The sequence below is a fragment of the Emiliania huxleyi genome, assembly GCF_000372725.1.
Source record: "Emiliania huxleyi CCMP1516 unplaced genomic scaffold EMIHUscaffold_9, whole genome shotgun sequence".
Lineage (NCBI taxonomy): Eukaryota > Haptophyta > Isochrysidales > Noelaerhabdaceae > Emiliania > Emiliania huxleyi.
This window is the reverse complement of record NW_005195301.1, coordinates 89,278-104,851: the sequence shown is the minus strand read 5'-3', so window position 1 is coordinate 104,851 and position 15,574 is coordinate 89,278. Positions and strand designations below refer to the sequence as shown.

Genomic DNA, 15,574 nt, shown 5'->3' with positions numbered 1-15,574 from the left:
TGGACATTGGACGGATTTACCGCGACCTTGAGAAGCAGACACTTCATGGAGTACATGCGCAAGCACGAGAAGGACTATGAGCCCGGCAAGTAGGTTGGTGGGGGCGGTTCACGACCAGTTGTTGTGAATGAGCACCGCCTCGCTCCGTCGCTTCAAGGGCTGAGGACGGGCGGGACGGGACCCCAGCACGAGAGGGCATGGCCGGAGGGCGGTGCGCCCTGCGGTAGGTAGAAATCTACCTCAATCCTCATCCAAAAGCGCCAAACAAAAGGATTCATCACTGCAATCACTCAACGCCCTCCGAAATGCTGGCGGTCGCTCCTTGCGGCTAAGAACAGCTTCCCACCCAGCAGCTTCCCACCCCACGTCACACGCCGCGTCTCGTCTCGTCCATGGATGCTGGTCGATCTTTGTCCCTTGTTTTCCGTTTCGCCGAGGGACTCATTCCCCCGCCCCCGGGCCCCCCGGTGTTTGGAGGCCCCCCCCCCCCCCCCCCCCCACACCACCACCACCACCACCTCCCTTCGCTCCTTCGCCTTGCCCACTCCTTGCCACGTGGTACAAGCCGAAAGTCGAAACGTCCCTTCCCTACACCTCTTGCCGCCCAATGCTCGTGGCAGCCCTCCTCACCGCGGTCGGCTCCTCGGCGCTGGTCGTCAACGATCAGCTGACCATCCCTTCCGCCTGCGCCTACACGCTTTCGTCGATGTCTGCGACGATCAACGCCCAGGCCGCGGGAGCCGATGGGTGCGAGGTGCGGGCGTGGAGGATTGCTCCGGGGCAGTCGCTTGACCGGATCCAGTTCAACACGTCGCAGCCCTACGTGAAGGCGCGGACACCCTGGACTTCTTCGCCGTCGAGTCGGACGGCCAGCTGCGATCGCTCACGCAGCACAGCCAGAATTTCAGCGCCTCGAACCCGATCCCTCCAGTGCTGTGGCTGACCCAGGCAACGGACGAGGTGGTGCTGGTGCTCGACGCGCCGTCGGGCGGCTCGAGCTTCACCATGTACATCAGCTGCACCGCCGCCTGGTCGCCGCCTCCGCCCTCACCTCCACCGCCGGGTTTTATTGCTGGAGGTGTTGCTGCATCTGTTCTCTTGCTCGTCTGCCTCGTGTTGTGCGTAAGATTGCGCAAGCGTAAGGTCCGGCAAGCCAAACCCACTCCCCGTATACCTCAACCAGACCTCAGCGAAGCCAATCGAGCGTCTGTCTCCTCGACTTCACCGCTGGTCGAGGACGAGACGTCCCACAGCAGCGACGCCAAGGCTAACCAAGGAGATGCAACTGGCGCCAAATCCGAAGCGGTGTGTCAGTCCAATCCTGAAGCGATGGCTCGTGCAAGGGCGGCTCTTGCAGCACGGGCTGGTGATAGCTCCTCAAGCAGCGCGGCGCTCGCTACTGAGGCATGGTCGGTTGGCCGGCCGGTGGTGGTTGTGGAGGGACGGCCAGTCGACCCGTTGCCCGATGTGGAGGCGAGGACGCAGCAGGAGACGTCCACCCACCATCGCCAGTTGAAGCAGCTAGCAGAAATGGCCCTAGCAGTCGCCGCTACGGCCGTCTCGCTGATGCCTTCTCTGATGGCCAGTACACCACCCTCGTCTCCGCCGCCGCCGCCGCCGCCGCCGCCGCCTCCGCCTCCGCCTCCCGTTTAGGCGCACGGAGCCTCTGGGGCAGATGGGGTGGGTCCCCCGGCCCGCCGCCGGCGCCAAATTTTGTTTTTCTTTTTTCTAATTTATGCCATTTTGACTTGTTTTCATGGGAATTCGGCGTACTTGCGGCCATGCGCTATCAACCGGTTTGCCCGGTTACGCGTTAATCCCGCCACTCCACGTGACACACGTGTCCTCTTTTTGCGCTTCCTGCTCCCGGCCCTGGGGCGTGCGGTCCGTGCGGGGTTTTGATCTCTCTCTCTCCGGTCGTGACGTGACCGCACTCCAACAGTAACACCGGAGCGCGGAGCAAGCCGGGGAGCGCGGAGCCGAAGGCGGGAGGGCGAGATAATCTCCGTCTACTAGTTCTCGCGAACCCAGTTCGCGAACCGCCGCGCGAACTTGGTGGGGGCGGTTCACGAACCAGTTCGCGAACCCAGTTCGCGGACCGGCGGTTCGCCGCCGGGTCGCCAGACTCGGTTCGTTCACGGTTCACGGTTCGCGGCGGGTGTCGCGGGAGGAGTCGTTCACGGACTTCGACCCGAGAAGGCCCCTCTGGGGGGCAGATTGACTCAACAAGGCGCCTCAAAGCCCCCTCTCTGGGGGACCCCTCCCCTCCCACCCCGAGTGTCCGTTGTCCTTCGCGAGTCACCGAGAGGAAGGGGGGGGGGGGGGGGAGCGAAAACGAACAAGGGGCGGCTGGGGAGGGGGGGGTCCACTCTGAAGACAGCCGACCGCGGAGGGGTTTTGTCCCACAGGGTTTTACCCTCCGCGTGAGGATCGGCGCGGCGAGGGGGTAGGTTCGAATTCGCCGCGCAACATTTCACCCCCACAGGACCCCGCCCTCCCCCCCTCATGGTCCCACCACCTAGAACCCCAATCTTAGGCTTCGCACCCCCTCCTTGCGCAGTGTCCCCCACTATGTGTCGCCGTTATCGGGGCACGCTATCCTGTGCAGTCAGGGCAAGTGGGGGCGGGGGGCACTCCCATCTCTCCTGTGTACGGGTGGTGACTGTCCCTAGTCTCGGAGGGGGGCTTGAAGGTAAGAATATTTTATTTTTATCAAGACTGATATGACGCACACAGTGACACATCAGACGACAGGGGCCATAAAGTGTCATATCAAGACACTTTATGGCCCCTACCCCCTTCCCTGCGAACGCGCAACCCCCAAGCGTCAGGCGTCAGGGCTTTCTTGCTCTCGTAGCCCATCCCCGAGCATCCGGCCCGCTGGGTGCGCTTCATGGTGCTCTGGGTGTGAGGTTACCGTATCTAATTAATCCCGCGCGACTGCACGCTCTGTGTGGCACGCTCCATCCCCCTAGCCTTATCGCTTATGCAAATTGCAAATCAGAATCACGCGCGCAAATCCATTATACAACAATTCTTTTTCTGAGAAAAATAAAATCGCGCGAGGTTTTGTTTCTAATTCTATCTTTGAGCTCGTTTCAGTATACTTTATCATGTCACAACATGTACATGTGTACTTTCTATTTTCCTAGAGACCGCCTGTAGCGTGTGGGGCGGAGACCTCCCCGAGACAGTGTAATGTGTATGTGAGCCTGGTCCAGCGGGTCCAGGGACCAGGCTAACTCCCACGCATGCGATCAAGCGGTACCTTGGAGACAGTACAACAACGTGCAATCTCGCCATGCCATGCGCAGCCGCCGGCGCAGCGCTCGCATCGCCTCCGTCTCCGACATTGTCGGCTCGTTGGGCAAGGCAGAGCTGCCACACGCCGTTACAGCACTCGGAGACGAGAGCGTTCGCGCAACCGAGCGCATTCGCCGCGTCGCTCAGGCCGCCCCGAGCGCATGCGCGTGCTCTTGACGCCGCTCGGCCGGCGCTTCGGCCTCGCCCGCCGCCCTCTCGCCCAAAATGATGCGGGCGGCGCGCTCGGCGAGGGCAAACGTCGTCGCGCCGAGCTGGCCGCCGGGCAGGGTGGGCAGCACCGACGCGTCCACCACACGCAGCCCGCTCGCGCCCCGCACGCGCAGCGCGGGGTCGACGACGGCGAGCGGGTCCGACCTGCTCGGCGGGGGGGAAGGCGCGCCGTGAGGGTCGCTCCGCACGACACCCCTCCACGAGCCGGGCGGGCGAAGTCGCGCGCCCCATGCGACAGGAGCCGCCGAGCGCGTTGGCCGAATGCGCCGTCGAGCGGATGTACTCGTCGAGGGCGGCGTCGTCGCCTGGGCGGCGTAATCGACACGCGGCCTCGCCTCGGGCGATCTCGGGCGATCTAGGGCGACATCTCGGCTAGACGTCGCCGAGGTCGACGCGCGGCCACGCCTCCTCGCCCCGCACGCCGTCGAAAGCGGGCTGCGCGACGAGCTCACGTGAGAGGCGCAGCCCCTGCCGCAGCGTCGCCAGGTCCGCCTCCGAGGTGCCGTACCCGGTCTCGATGCGAGGCGGCGCGGACGGGTCGGCGGAGGAGAGCGAGACCGAGCCCCGCGCGGTCGGCCGCACCTACGCACAGCTACAGCACAGCTGTCTCTCGAGCTCCTCCACAGCTCCTCTCTCCCCCCCCCCTCCCCCGCGGAGAGAGCCGCGCCGCGATGCTCTGCAGCGTGAGGCCGGAGGGCGTCTTGCCCGCGCGGCCGATGTCGCGGTAGCTCGAGACGCCGTCGGGAGAGGTGCCTGCATGCACGCGGCCCCAAGCCTCAAGAGACCGCTGGCAGCTCTCGAGGTGCCGTCAGGGGGAGCGGTGAGCGCCCAGGCCGGGCACAAAGCGGAGCTGCAGGTCGGGCTGCGCCAGCCCCGGCCTGAGACACAATACACACATGGTACAATGTATAGAGCGGAGCTCGCAGGGAGCCTGCTCACAGACGGCACGCGTGAAGAGGCGCCGCCCGCGGCTCGTCAGTGCTCCTCCCGCCCGCCGAGTGGAGAAGACGGCTCCGACCCCAATCTCGGCGCATCTCGGCGCATCTCGGCGCATCTGGGCGCATCTGGGCGCATCTCGGCGCATCTCGGCGCATCTGGGCGCATCTCGTCGCCTCTCTCTCTCTCTCTCTCTCTCTCTCTCTCTCTCTCTCTCTCTCTCTCTCTCTCTCTCTGCGAGTCTTATGCCGGCTGGAGAAGAAGCCCCCAAAGTCGCAGCCGCTCGACGCGAGCGGGCCCGAGCCGCGGAGCAGCCACTCGCCCACGCGGCGCGGCGAGAGGGCGCCGCTCCGCCGCCAGAACATCTCGTCCGTGATGGAGAGGGGCGAGGTGACCGTGTAGCCAGTCACGACGGCGGGCTGGTCGATCAGGTTCCGACCGACGCCTGGCAGACACACCTCGGCTCCGATGCCGTGCGCCGCCAGCTCGTCCGGCGACCCGATGCCAGACAGCAGCAGCAGGTGCGGGGACGAGACCGCGCCCGCGCACAGCAGCACCTCCCCGCCTCCACCTCCGCCGCCGCCGCTCACGCTCGCCGTCCGCTGCACGCCCGCTGCGTCGATGTACTCCACCCCGACTGCGCGCCTCCCCGCCTGGCCGGTGACCGCCGGGCCCGTCCACGGCCGCGTCTTCCCTCCTCCGCCTCCGCCTCCTCCCCCCCCCTCCGCCTCGAGGAGCAGTCGCGTCGCTGCGCAGCCGCACCGCACGTGCAGGTTCGGCCGCCGCGCCGCCCGACGCAGGTGGGTGGCGGCCGAGTGCGCTCGCCTGCCGCGCCGTGTCGTGAGCTGGAAGCGGCCCACGCCCGCCTGGGGGGGGCACGCGCCAGGGCGCGTCGTGGACGTGTCGTGTAGGCGGTGGGAGTGCTGCCCTCTCCCCGCCCTCTCTTCGTCCTCTCTTCATCCTCTCTTCGCCCTCTCCCCGCCCTCTCTTCGTCCTCTCTTCATCCTCTCTTCGCCCTCTCCCCGCCCTCTCTTCATCCTCTCTTCATCCTCTCTTCGCCCTCTCCCCGCCCTCTCTTCGTCCTCTCTTCATCCTCTCTTCGCCCTCTCCCCGCCCTCTCTTCGTCCTCTCTTCATCCTCTCTTCGCCCTCTCCCCGCCCTCTCTTCATCCTCTCTTCATCCTCTCTTCGCCCTCTCCCCGCCCTCTCCTCGCCCTCTCTTCGCCTGCGGCCGGCTCCAGTCGTTGAAGTCTGCGTTGGAGGGGTGGCCCGCCTGCGCCGCCGCCTCGAGGAAGCGCTCCGAGAGCGGGTTCGCGTAGCGCGGCGTCTCGGCGGGCACCGCGCCGCCGCTGCCGTGGTGGAGCGCGTCGGTGCGAAACGCGGCGTCCCTCTGCGCCTGACCACGCATCAACTCCGTCAAACGAAGAGCTGGCTGTGCGACAGCCGGCGGTCCTCTTCGCCTCCACGGCGAGGAAGGAGGCGAGCATCGCTTCGGAGCCCCACCCGTCCAGCCCCCACCCGTCAAAGTCGGCCGCCGTGCCGCGCAGGTAGAGCAGCGCGTTGGTCGCGCTGGAGCCTGTGTGGCACGGAGGCGTCACGGGCCGAGCCGTGACCGCTTCTGGCGTCAGAGCGGCGAGACGCCCGCGCCTCCGAGGCACTTTCCGCGGCACAGGTGCACCTCTCGGCCGGCGGTGCCTGGCGCCGGCGCCGAGCGGAAGCCCCAGTCGTACTCTGAGCCGAAGAGCTTGGTCAGCGCAACCGGCGCCGCAATCTTGAGCTCCGCGGCTGGCGACGGGCCTGGCTCTAGCACGAGCACCTGCGATTAGAGGGCTCGGTTGCGACGGCGGCGGCGGCGGAAGCGGCGGCAGTGGGCTGGGCCGGCAGCCTGTTTCGACGCCGCCGAGAGCCTATCAGCGAGCACGCAGCCGGCCGTGCCGCCGCCGACGATGATGTAATCAAAGTGCGTCGGCGCTGCGCGAAAGGGGTTTCGGAGCGCAGCGGAGCAGTGCGTCGCGAGAAGCAAGAGCCAGCGGGCGGACATTGAAGCAAATGACGCGACAAACACCGACGAGAACTGAGCGCAGTCGTCTGTGTTCGTGCTGAGATGAGTGCTATTTATTTTTAAAAGGAAATTCGTTTCAATGGAATTTGAAAAAACAAAATGCGCGGCCGGAATCGATTCGATGCGGGTCTTGGCCGTACATGGCGTCTTACCTCTCCTAGCCGTGCTGCTACCGGCCGTGCATGGCGCAATCGCCACGCCCGCCGTGGTTCGCTCGACTCCACTGATATTGCGCCGCGCCGGCCTCACTTTGCTCCAACGACAGGAGGAGGAGGTGACGGGCGGCCTCCTGAGGCGGCCTGCTTCTTTTGCTGACGGAAAGACTGGCGTGGTCGTGCCGACGAGCAGCGATTCGTCCTACGCGCAGTGGGCAAAAGACAATCCGCTCGCCAATAACCTGGGCATTGCCACCGTCAAGACGGCTTCGGCCGACCTGCTGGCGCAGCTTGTCATTGCGCAGACGCCCGTCGCGGAGCTCGACTATTCGCGCCTGCTGCTCTTTGCCTCGTTTGGGCTCGTCTACCTCGGTGGCTTCCAGTATCTGTACCAGGTACGGAAGCAGACGAGATACTTCCGAGGCGCTTCCAAGACACTTCCGAGCCGCCTCCGAGATACTTCCGAGACGCTTCTCAGACGCTTCCATAGACACTTCCGAGACGCCTCCGAGATACGAGACGCTCCCGAGGCTCCGTGCCGCCTCCGGCCCACAGGTGCAGGTCTTCAAGCGCCTCTTTGACGTGGACGCCTTCACCTCGCAGCCGTGGGCGGACAAGCTGCGGGACGGGCCGGGGCTGCGCGCGCTCGCGGCGCAGACGGCACCTTCGCCCGCCCCCAGTCCGCGTCCAGCTGCAGGGTCTCTCTCCTCACCGCCGCTGTGTGGGCAGGCGCTCGACCTGGCCGTGCTCTCGCTCATCTACCTACCGACCTTCTACGTCTTCAAGGCCGCCGTCTTCTCCGACGCGGCCACGGGATTCGAGCCCGCCGGCTGCATCTCCTCTGGGATCGAGAAGTACCAGGCCAACTTTGCAAAGGCGCGCGGAGAGCCCGGCCCTCGCCTCTCGCAAACCACGAGACGCCCACTCGCCTCCCGCCTCCCCAAAGGACGAGTTCGACCTGCTGCGCGTCTGGCTGCCCGCCGACCTCGTCTGCTTCTCGGCGCCCTTTCTCTCCCTCCCCTCCTCCACGCCTGCGGCAGCACGCGGCGCTGCCCACACCTCATGCTGGTGTGAATAGGTGCCGCTCTACCTGCGGCTGCCAGTGCGGCACGTCGTCTCGTTCGTCTGGACGGCGTACCTCTCGTTTGCACGCGCGGGGCATTAGGTGCGCTTCGGGCCCGCCCTGGTGCTTTCTTTTTTAGTTTGTTGCGTGTCCGTGTGTATTGAGTCTATAGTCTTGCGTCTCAGTACAGTTTGCCCGCGCCCCCGCCCTGGGGCTCGCCCAGCTGCAGCATGCTGAATGGACAAACAAATCTAAATCTCTCTCTGAATTGTCCCCACTCAAGGTTATGGGAGCGGCCATAACAGGTGTTATGGCTGTTATGGCTGGCTGCTCATAACACCCCATAACACTTAACACCTCATAACACCTCATAACACCTCCATCGCTGTTATGGCTGTTATGCCCACCCTACCATAACACCTCATAACACCTCATAACACCTCACAGCACTCATAACACCTCATAACACCTCATAGCACTCCAAGTACTCCAAGTGCCCCTCGCACGACACTGGCACGGGACTGGCGCGCACGGAGCTTTAACTACTAAAAGCGGGAGCAGCCAGCTTCCACTTTTTAGAAACCTCGAGACATGAGTGGAAAAAGGAAAGAAAAAGGACGTGAGTTAAATTGCGGGAAAGACATTATGAAAGACATACAAGTTAAAAATGGAGGGAAGCGTGCAGAGCTGCAGAGCGAGTACGAGTTAGAAACGGGAAGCAAATTGCGTGGTGGGGGGGGGGGGGGAGGGCGGGTGGTCTTGAGGTTGAGCAATCTGAAGCCATCGCTCAGCCTCAGGAGGCAGGTTGATGTTATTGAATTTAACTTGAGGGCAAAAGAGAAAATATTTGGCGATCGATGCCGAACCTACCTCGCGCGCGCGCGCGGCAGCGCGCGAAGCGAAAATTCCAGCGGCGAGCAGTCCGGCGTGGCCTCTCGGGCCATAACACCGTGGACCCGGGACGGCCCTCCCATAGCAGCCCATAACATGTTATGGGCTGCTATGCCCAGAGAGCCATAACACCATAACAATAACTGCGCCTGGGGACAATCTGAATGGTGCATGCAGTGCTCACGAGCGTCACGTCTCACGTGTGCTCGCGCGCGCCGGAAGCGGGAGAGAGCGCAGTCCGCAGAGAGGGGAGATAAGGCTCGCCGCCGGAAATCTCCTTTGCCGTGCCTTTGGCCTTCGTTTTTACCGCGTCCTGTGCTCCCGAGTCCATACCCGAGTACTCGAGTACACCCCAGGAATTGCGACTCGCCGCTTTCCTCCCGCTGTGATTCTGTGTGAGCTCTGTGTCTTGATTTGCCAACAATATACCTACAACTCGAGTACAGGTAGCAGGAAAACAAAATGAAGCTCAAGCTGGCAAACTGGCTCCGCACACTTGCCTGACTTGCCCCCGCCCCCCCCGGCGAGATGGGCCAATCATGGGTGGCTGTGCGCGTTTTCGCTCGCTCGCTCCTCATCCCGCTCGTCGCGGGCCACGGTTCGGTGGTGAGGCCGCTGCCGCGGCAGGCTGTCGATGCCGATCAAGCCCCGTGGGCGTCGGGCGCCGTGCCCGAGCCCGTGCCACGCGTGTCGCTTCCCAACGAGGCGGGCACGTGGTGCCCTGTCGCTGGTGCCTCCGGCGCGCGGCTGGGAAAGTACAGCGCGAATCTGGCGCAATCGTGCTTCTGGTTCTCGAATGGGTGTGCGATAGGCTGCCACGCTTGCGACGGCAGCACGCGCGGCCCAGAGGTCGGCCCAGAGAAGCGCAAGGTCTGCGCCACTCCGATGAACGCCACTCTATGCGACGAACGGCTGCGCACGGTGAACACGGACGCGGAGTGTGGCTCGGCGGCGGATAGGTACGCTTTCACGCCGTGGAGAGCGCCGGGCTTCGCGCCTGTGTTCGACGCGTGCGGCATGGCGGGTGGCCGCGCTGCCGGCCCGGGAGGGCACGGCGCCGTCTACCGGAACACGAGCCACGCGAAGCAGGGCGATCTGGGTTCAGCGGTGCTTGGCGCGCTCAACACCAACACAACGTGGTCGGCTGGCGACACCGTTGAGGTGTCTTGGGCGATCACGGCGAACCACGGCGGCGGGTATCAGTATCGGCTCTGCCCAGCCGGCGAGCCGCTCAACGAGGCATGCTTCCAAAAGACGCCCCTGCCCTTCGACCGGAGCCGCAAGCAGCTCTTCCGGTGGGGCGGCCTCGACGGCACCAAGGCGTGGTTCGACGGCGACTACGTATCGGAGGGCACAAACCCGCCGGGCAGCACGTGGGTGAAGAACCCGATCCCACGGAACGATGGCTTCACTGGTGCCGGCTTCGCGCCAAAGTGCGACGAGGTGCCAGACTGCCGCACGACGGCCGTCGAGAGCGACTGCCTATGCTCGGGTATGTGGGGACCGTACAACCTGGAGATAGTCGACTACGTCACGCTGCCCTCGTCGCTCGCGCCGGGCAAGTACGTGCTGGGCTGGAGATGGGACTGCGAGGAGAGCAATCAGGTCTGGGCCTCCTGCTCCGACGTTCAAATCACGGCCGCCCGCGCGTCGAAGTGACCGGCCCCGGCGCCGCAGGAGTAGGAGAGGTCCCGCGGAGGACGCTCGAGGACGCGCCTCTCGCGCGTGTGCCGTGGCGGCTGGGGGTGGCGGGGCCGGGGGGCGTCATCCGTCATGGGGCGTATCCTGGGGCTGGGCTGTATAAACATATGCACTGTGTGTGTCTGTGACTGTGTGGGTGGCTGTTGTTCATGTGTGCCTTTTTTTCTAGTGGCAGTCGCTAGTGCGGACTTGCTCGTGCTGTAACCTGTAAGCTGTATGCGGTGAGAGAGGCGTGTGTCGTGTGTGCTCCTTTTTGCTTGCTGGGTTGTTGTGCGAGTATGTATGTAACTAGTGAGAGGACTCGAGATTGGGGCAGAGCGAGTGGGAGACTTTTCGGCGGGCGAAATGCGGCGGTTTGGATGCGTCCCCTTTGGGACGACCTGTTGGTACGACCTGTGGGACGACCTGTGGCAGCGACCGATGCCGTCACCGGACGCGGCGGCGAGGCACACGGGCGCCGGCGTGGCGCGTCGGCAGGCCCACCACGAGCGGATGCGCGACGAGCGCGCTCGGGAAGCGGCCGCGGGCGACGCGGAGCTTCCGCCGGAGGACGACGCGGTCGAGATGGCGAGCGCCGCCCAGCTGCTGGACAGCGTGGCGGAGGTGGGCCCGAACTACACCCTGCTGCGCAGCAAGGAGACGAAGGCGAAGCGGCGGAAGCGACAGCGCGAGGATGCCAGGGCGGCGCTCGACGGCCACACTGTCCTGTCCACCGGATCGCGCCTCGAGATCTTCTGCGACAGTGAGCGGTGGTACCCTGCGACCGTCATGGCGCGGGAGGAGGACGGGGACGGACGGATCGCGCACCAGGTCGAGTACGACGGCTACCCGGATCGGCGGTGGTGGCACATGCTGGACGACGAGCGGTGGCGAGCCGTCGCAGAGCAGGCCGGCACGGGCGCAGGAGGCGCCGCCGCAGACGGGGATGGGGATGCGGCGATGGACCGCGCGGACGGCGAGCGGGGCGCCCGTGCCGCGGGCGACGCCGAGGCGGCCGAGGTGCGGCCGGCGCCGCCTCCTGTGCGCCGGGGTGTGCAGCGCAGCGCGCTGGCGGACGCCCTCGAGGCGGAGGATGACGAGCGGCAGGAGGAGGCCGCGTGCGGCGATGGGCGGCCGATGCTAGCGCCACACGGGCCGGCGCTGTCAGTGCAGCTTCGGCGCGTGCGCCTGCGGCTGCGCGAGTTCCTGGCGACGCAGGCCGCGGCGGGGAAGAGCGTGCCGATGCAGCGTATATGTGGGACAAAAGCGTCGAAAATCAAAATGTGCAAAAAAGCGTGTCTCGAGTTTGTGGCAGCTCCGCAGCCTGCGCGCGCCCAGGACGCACCACTCGCGCGTTCTGTGCACTCAGTGGGACCCAGGGAGTGCACAGATCCAACAGGAGTGAGTAGGCTCGACGCCGTACTCGAGATGGAGCTGCCACAAACTCGCCGCCGAGCGTGCCACCGAAGGCGTCCCGTCGGAGGTGGTGGAGTTTGAGACCTGAGGCTGCGGAGGTGACGCCTGAGGTACCGGCCCGTGCACAGCGACTCAGCCTGCGACCGCCACGGGCTCAGGCGAGACTTGTCGACTCGTTCCGGCTCAGCTTCACCGTGGTCATCGGGCGTCTGTCGACGTCAGGAGTCAGGACCACCCATACAGCTCGCGGGTTTGAGGTCGCAAGAGCCAAGATGGTGGCGTTTGGACATCCCAGCCATCACACAAGACAGCCTGTAGGTGATGGCGGGACGGCGCAGTGTTTGTGGCACTCGGCAGTAGGCACCCGCGGCACGGCCCCGCTGTCCGCGGCTCTCGCGGGCAGCTCGCGGGCTGGGCGGAACCGGCCCCAGAAGGGGACTGTCCGGGCGAGTGTGGCAGCTCCTGCGCTAGTATGGGCACCCTCTATTGTAGCACTACTGATCCTGGTCATTAGAGCTGCCAGGGATAGCGTCAGGTGCCGGTAGGAGTCAAAACCTCTCTCATATATGTTCGCGTGAGTCGGCGTGAGAGACATCGTGTCCCATATTGCATATCCTCCTCAAGGGCTGTACTATGGCCATATTGCGCCGCCTCCTACTGGCAGCCGGGCGCGCGCCGCGGGCGCCTCGGCGCGCGCACGGCTCGCAAAGTTCGAACGAGTACTGCCGCCGCCGGCCGCCTCAAGGGCTGCCGGGCGGCAGTACTCGCCTCGCAAGGCGCGCACCGGCTGCTCTGGCTGCTGCGCCGGCGGCCGCTGCGCTGGCCGCTGCTGCGCTGGCCGGCGAGCGGTACGACCGCCGGCGGCCGCTGAACCCGCGCCTTCCCTCGCGGGCGCCGTCGCGCCGCGCGCGCCCAACTCTGATGGCACACGGCACGCGTCGTCACCACTCAGCCGCGGAGAACAGGCGGTGCTGCGCGCGAAACGCGCGCGATCTCGTACTTTCAAGGCTGGATCCGGCCATTCCAAGGGTACCGTCGAGCGCCGCCCTGGCATCCTCGCGCTTTCGCTTCCGCCGCTTCGCCTTCGTCTCCTTGCTGCGCAGCAGGGTGTAGTTCGGGCCCACCTCCCGCACGCTGTCCAGCACGTGGACGGCGCTCGCCATCTCGACCGCGTCGTCCGCCGGCGGAAGCTCCGCCTCGCCCGCGGCCGCTTCCCGAGCGCGTCGCGCATCCGCTCGTGGTGGGCCTGCCGACGCGCCACGCCGGCGCCCGTGTGCCTCGCCGCCGCGTCCGGCGACGGCATGATGCTGTCCGCACGAGCGTGACTCGCCACTCAACGACGTCCACGACCTCCACGACCGCCGAAATTCTCCCACTCGCGCTGCGCTCAAACCGAGACGTCTCTCTACAGTTGAAAACATACACATACTAGGCCGGTCGGGGCCGATTTTATTAAATTTTCAACTTTAACCGCATGCCTCGAGACGAGTATGCAAGGACTATCAGACCCTATGGACCACAGAACCGCAGCGGAACGGTCCATTAGACCGATCCCTGACACATTTTCTAACCATACTCCACCCGCAACACCGCGCAGCAGCCTCGAGGCCGCCCACCACGCTCACTCGTCGCGCGCGAGCGCCTCCGCCTCCTCCAGCTCCTCGAGCTCCGCATCCTCACGCGCCGACTCCTCGTCGGCTGCCGCCTCCGCCGCGACGCGCGCCTCGTACTCCTTGAGGTAGCCCTCGCCGAGGTTGTCCTCCGGCTCGTACCAGACGAGGTCGGGCGGGAAGTCCTTCCACACGACGCGGTAGAGGACGGTGCCCACCTTGGCCTTGCCCTGGTTCGCATACGTCGCCTTGCCATCTGCAACCACCTGCATGCACACGGACGGGCGGGAGGCAGTGTGTGAGAGCGGGAGAAGGGGTGAGGGGAGGGGGAGGCATGAGCAGAGGGGGCAAAAATCGCACCTTGCCGACGATCGCCGAGACTTCGAAGTCATCCTGCTCCTCCTCGGTCCACTCGTAGTCCATGTAGTAGATCACGCCCTTCTTCTTCTTCTTCCTCTTGCCACCGCCGCCCGCCGACTTCTTCCGGATGCCGCGGCCGGTGATGCCCGAGTCGCCGTCCTCGAGATCGTTCGCCGCCGGGTCCGCCTCGAGCAGCAGCGTCTGCAGCTGGAGGAAGTAGGCCTCGCGGTTCGGCTGCGTCACCGTGAAGCCCTTCTTGCCCAGCAGCTTGTGCTTCCGCAGCTGGTCGACCAGCTCGTCGCCCACCATGCCCTTCAACTCGGAGTAGCGCGTCGCCAAAGGGATGGCCTCGAGCCGCGCCAGCTCCTTCTTCTTGGCCGCCTGCTTGGCCCGGTGGCCCTCGAGCTTGGCGTTGCGCTCCGTCGCCGCCGCCCGGCCTGCCGCGATGCGCTTCTCCGCCATCGTCTCCTTCATGCCCCGCCGGGCCAGCCGGCGCAGCATCCTCCACTCCTCCTCGCCCTTCTCGCGGCCGCGCATGAACTCGTGCGTGTTGTCCATCGCGCCTAGGATTGCGCCGGACCGCGTGTCGTCGCGGCAAGCGCCGGCACGCTGGTCGTGATCCCGCCCGAGCGCAAACGTGCGCTCGGCACTTGTGCTGGTCGTGGGCATGCCGCTCAACCGCTGCCGCAGCTCGTCCGTGATCTTCTCCGAGCAGAAGTTGCCGCCAGGGAGGAACTCAGAGGCGTGGTTGCGGGTGCCCTCGGCCATCGCGGTGAAAGCGGAGGAGAGCATCTTCTCGATGATCGTGTCGCCTGCCGCCTTCTCGCGGATCCGAGCAATGTCGATCGCGGCCCGCGTCGCCCGAGGCGTCACCTTGGCCTCGCGAGCGACGGAGAGGCTCAGCGTCAGCGACCCGTCCACCACCTTGCTCGGCGCGGCGGCGGCAGCCTCGAAGAAGGCGAGCGTCTCCGGCCACATCACGGGCAGGATGTCAAGAATGTGCGTGTCCGAGCCGATGGCGCGCAGCAGCTCCCAGAGCGCCGAGTCGCAGATGAGCGCCATCGCCCGGACCGCAGCCATGATGTAGTCGGAGCGGAAGCCCAGGAGGATGGACTTGCGCAGCTTCCCGCCCGCCTCCGCGCCCATGGTATCCTCCTCCTCGAGGAAGGTGAGCAGGCTGCCATCCTGCGAGAAGCGCTCTGTCACGGCCGCATTCATGAAGAAGACGTAGTCGCGCGAGCCGCAGATCGCGAGCAGGTCCTCCACCGACCCGAGCAGCTGGTCGTCCGGGATGTCGCCCTCCTGCGCGGCCAGCTGCGTCAGGATCCACTGGCGGAACTTGGAGCCGACGGCGTAGCCCTTGGAGGAGAAGAGGGCGGTGTACTTGACGGTCTGGTAGATGAGCGAGCACGAGGGGGAGCTGAACCAGCCGACGTGCGTGCGCATGTTCTTGATCTTGGCGGCGTCGGCCGCGCTCTGCTCCTCGGTGATGTTCATCGCCGCCTTGAGGACCTTGTCAATCTCCTTGCGGCCGCCCTCGAAGATGTTGACGATGCCGTGGTGCGCACAGGTCGGGCCGTCCTCGCCCTCTGCGACGCCTCGCACGAGACGCGCCGCCTGTGGGGTGATGGTGGTTTGGGGTGGGGGGGGCGTGAGCGACCGCTGGTGGAGCAGCGAGGGAAGCGAGGGTCGAGGGCGGCCGCAAGGAGATTGACAAGGTCCTCAAGGCGGGGATGAAGATCACCGAGGAGCAGAGCGCGGCGGACGCCGGCAAGATCAAGAACATGCGCACGCACGTCGGCTGGTTCAGCGCGCGCTCGTGCGCGCACATCTACGTCGAATTCGGGGGGGACGGGGGATCCAGTGGT

General features: G+C 65.6%; 4 protein-coding genes across 4 annotated transcripts in view; 2 read left to right on the top strand and 2 right to left on the bottom strand.

The window, feature by feature from the left end:
• Positions 1–3,094: 3,094 nt before the first annotated feature.
• EMIHUDRAFT_426209 (choline dehydrogenase) lies at positions 3,095–6,556 on the bottom strand. The gene is made up of 10 exons (XM_005757609.1): positions 6,355–6,556; positions 6,117–6,285; positions 5,930–6,045; positions 5,695–5,865; positions 4,720–5,336; positions 4,363–4,412; positions 4,202–4,287; positions 3,928–4,116; positions 3,728–3,864; positions 3,095–3,678 (listed from the first exon to the last, which is right to left on the bottom strand). Exons 1-10 carry the CDS (start codon positions 6,508–6,510, stop codon positions 3,447–3,449), a joined length of 1,923 nt encoding a protein of 640 aa, XP_005757666.1. The 5' UTR covers positions 6,511–6,556; the 3' UTR covers positions 3,095–3,446.
• A 54-nt stretch (positions 6,557–6,610) lies between these two features.
• Positions 6,611–8,344, top strand: EMIHUDRAFT_198841 (hypothetical protein; the record flags this gene model as incomplete). Its single annotated transcript, XM_005757608.1, has 5 exons — positions 6,611–6,658; positions 6,797–7,081; positions 7,248–7,637; positions 7,765–7,829; positions 8,329–8,344. 5 exons carry the CDS (start codon positions 6,611–6,613, stop codon positions 8,342–8,344), a joined length of 804 nt encoding a protein of 267 aa, XP_005757665.1.
• Positions 8,345–9,168: 824 nt separating this feature from the next.
• EMIHUDRAFT_97161 (hypothetical protein) lies at positions 9,169–10,299 on the top strand (the record flags this gene model as incomplete). The annotated part of the gene is made up of 1 exon (XM_005757607.1): positions 9,169–10,299. One exon carries the CDS (start codon positions 9,169–9,171, stop codon positions 10,297–10,299), a length of 1,131 nt encoding a protein of 376 aa, XP_005757664.1.
• A 3,058-nt stretch (positions 10,300–13,357) lies between these two features.
• Positions 13,358–15,574, bottom strand: part of EMIHUDRAFT_198838 (hypothetical protein) — a gene marked incomplete at both ends in the record, with an annotated part of 4,283 nt that continues 2,066 nt past the window's right edge. The window contains 2 exons of the mRNA XM_005757606.1: positions 13,358–13,612; positions 13,707–15,304. Coding sequence (XP_005757663.1) covers positions 13,358–13,612; positions 13,707–15,304 — 1,853 coding nt within the window. The remainder of the gene's footprint in view (positions 13,613–13,706; positions 15,305–15,574) is intronic.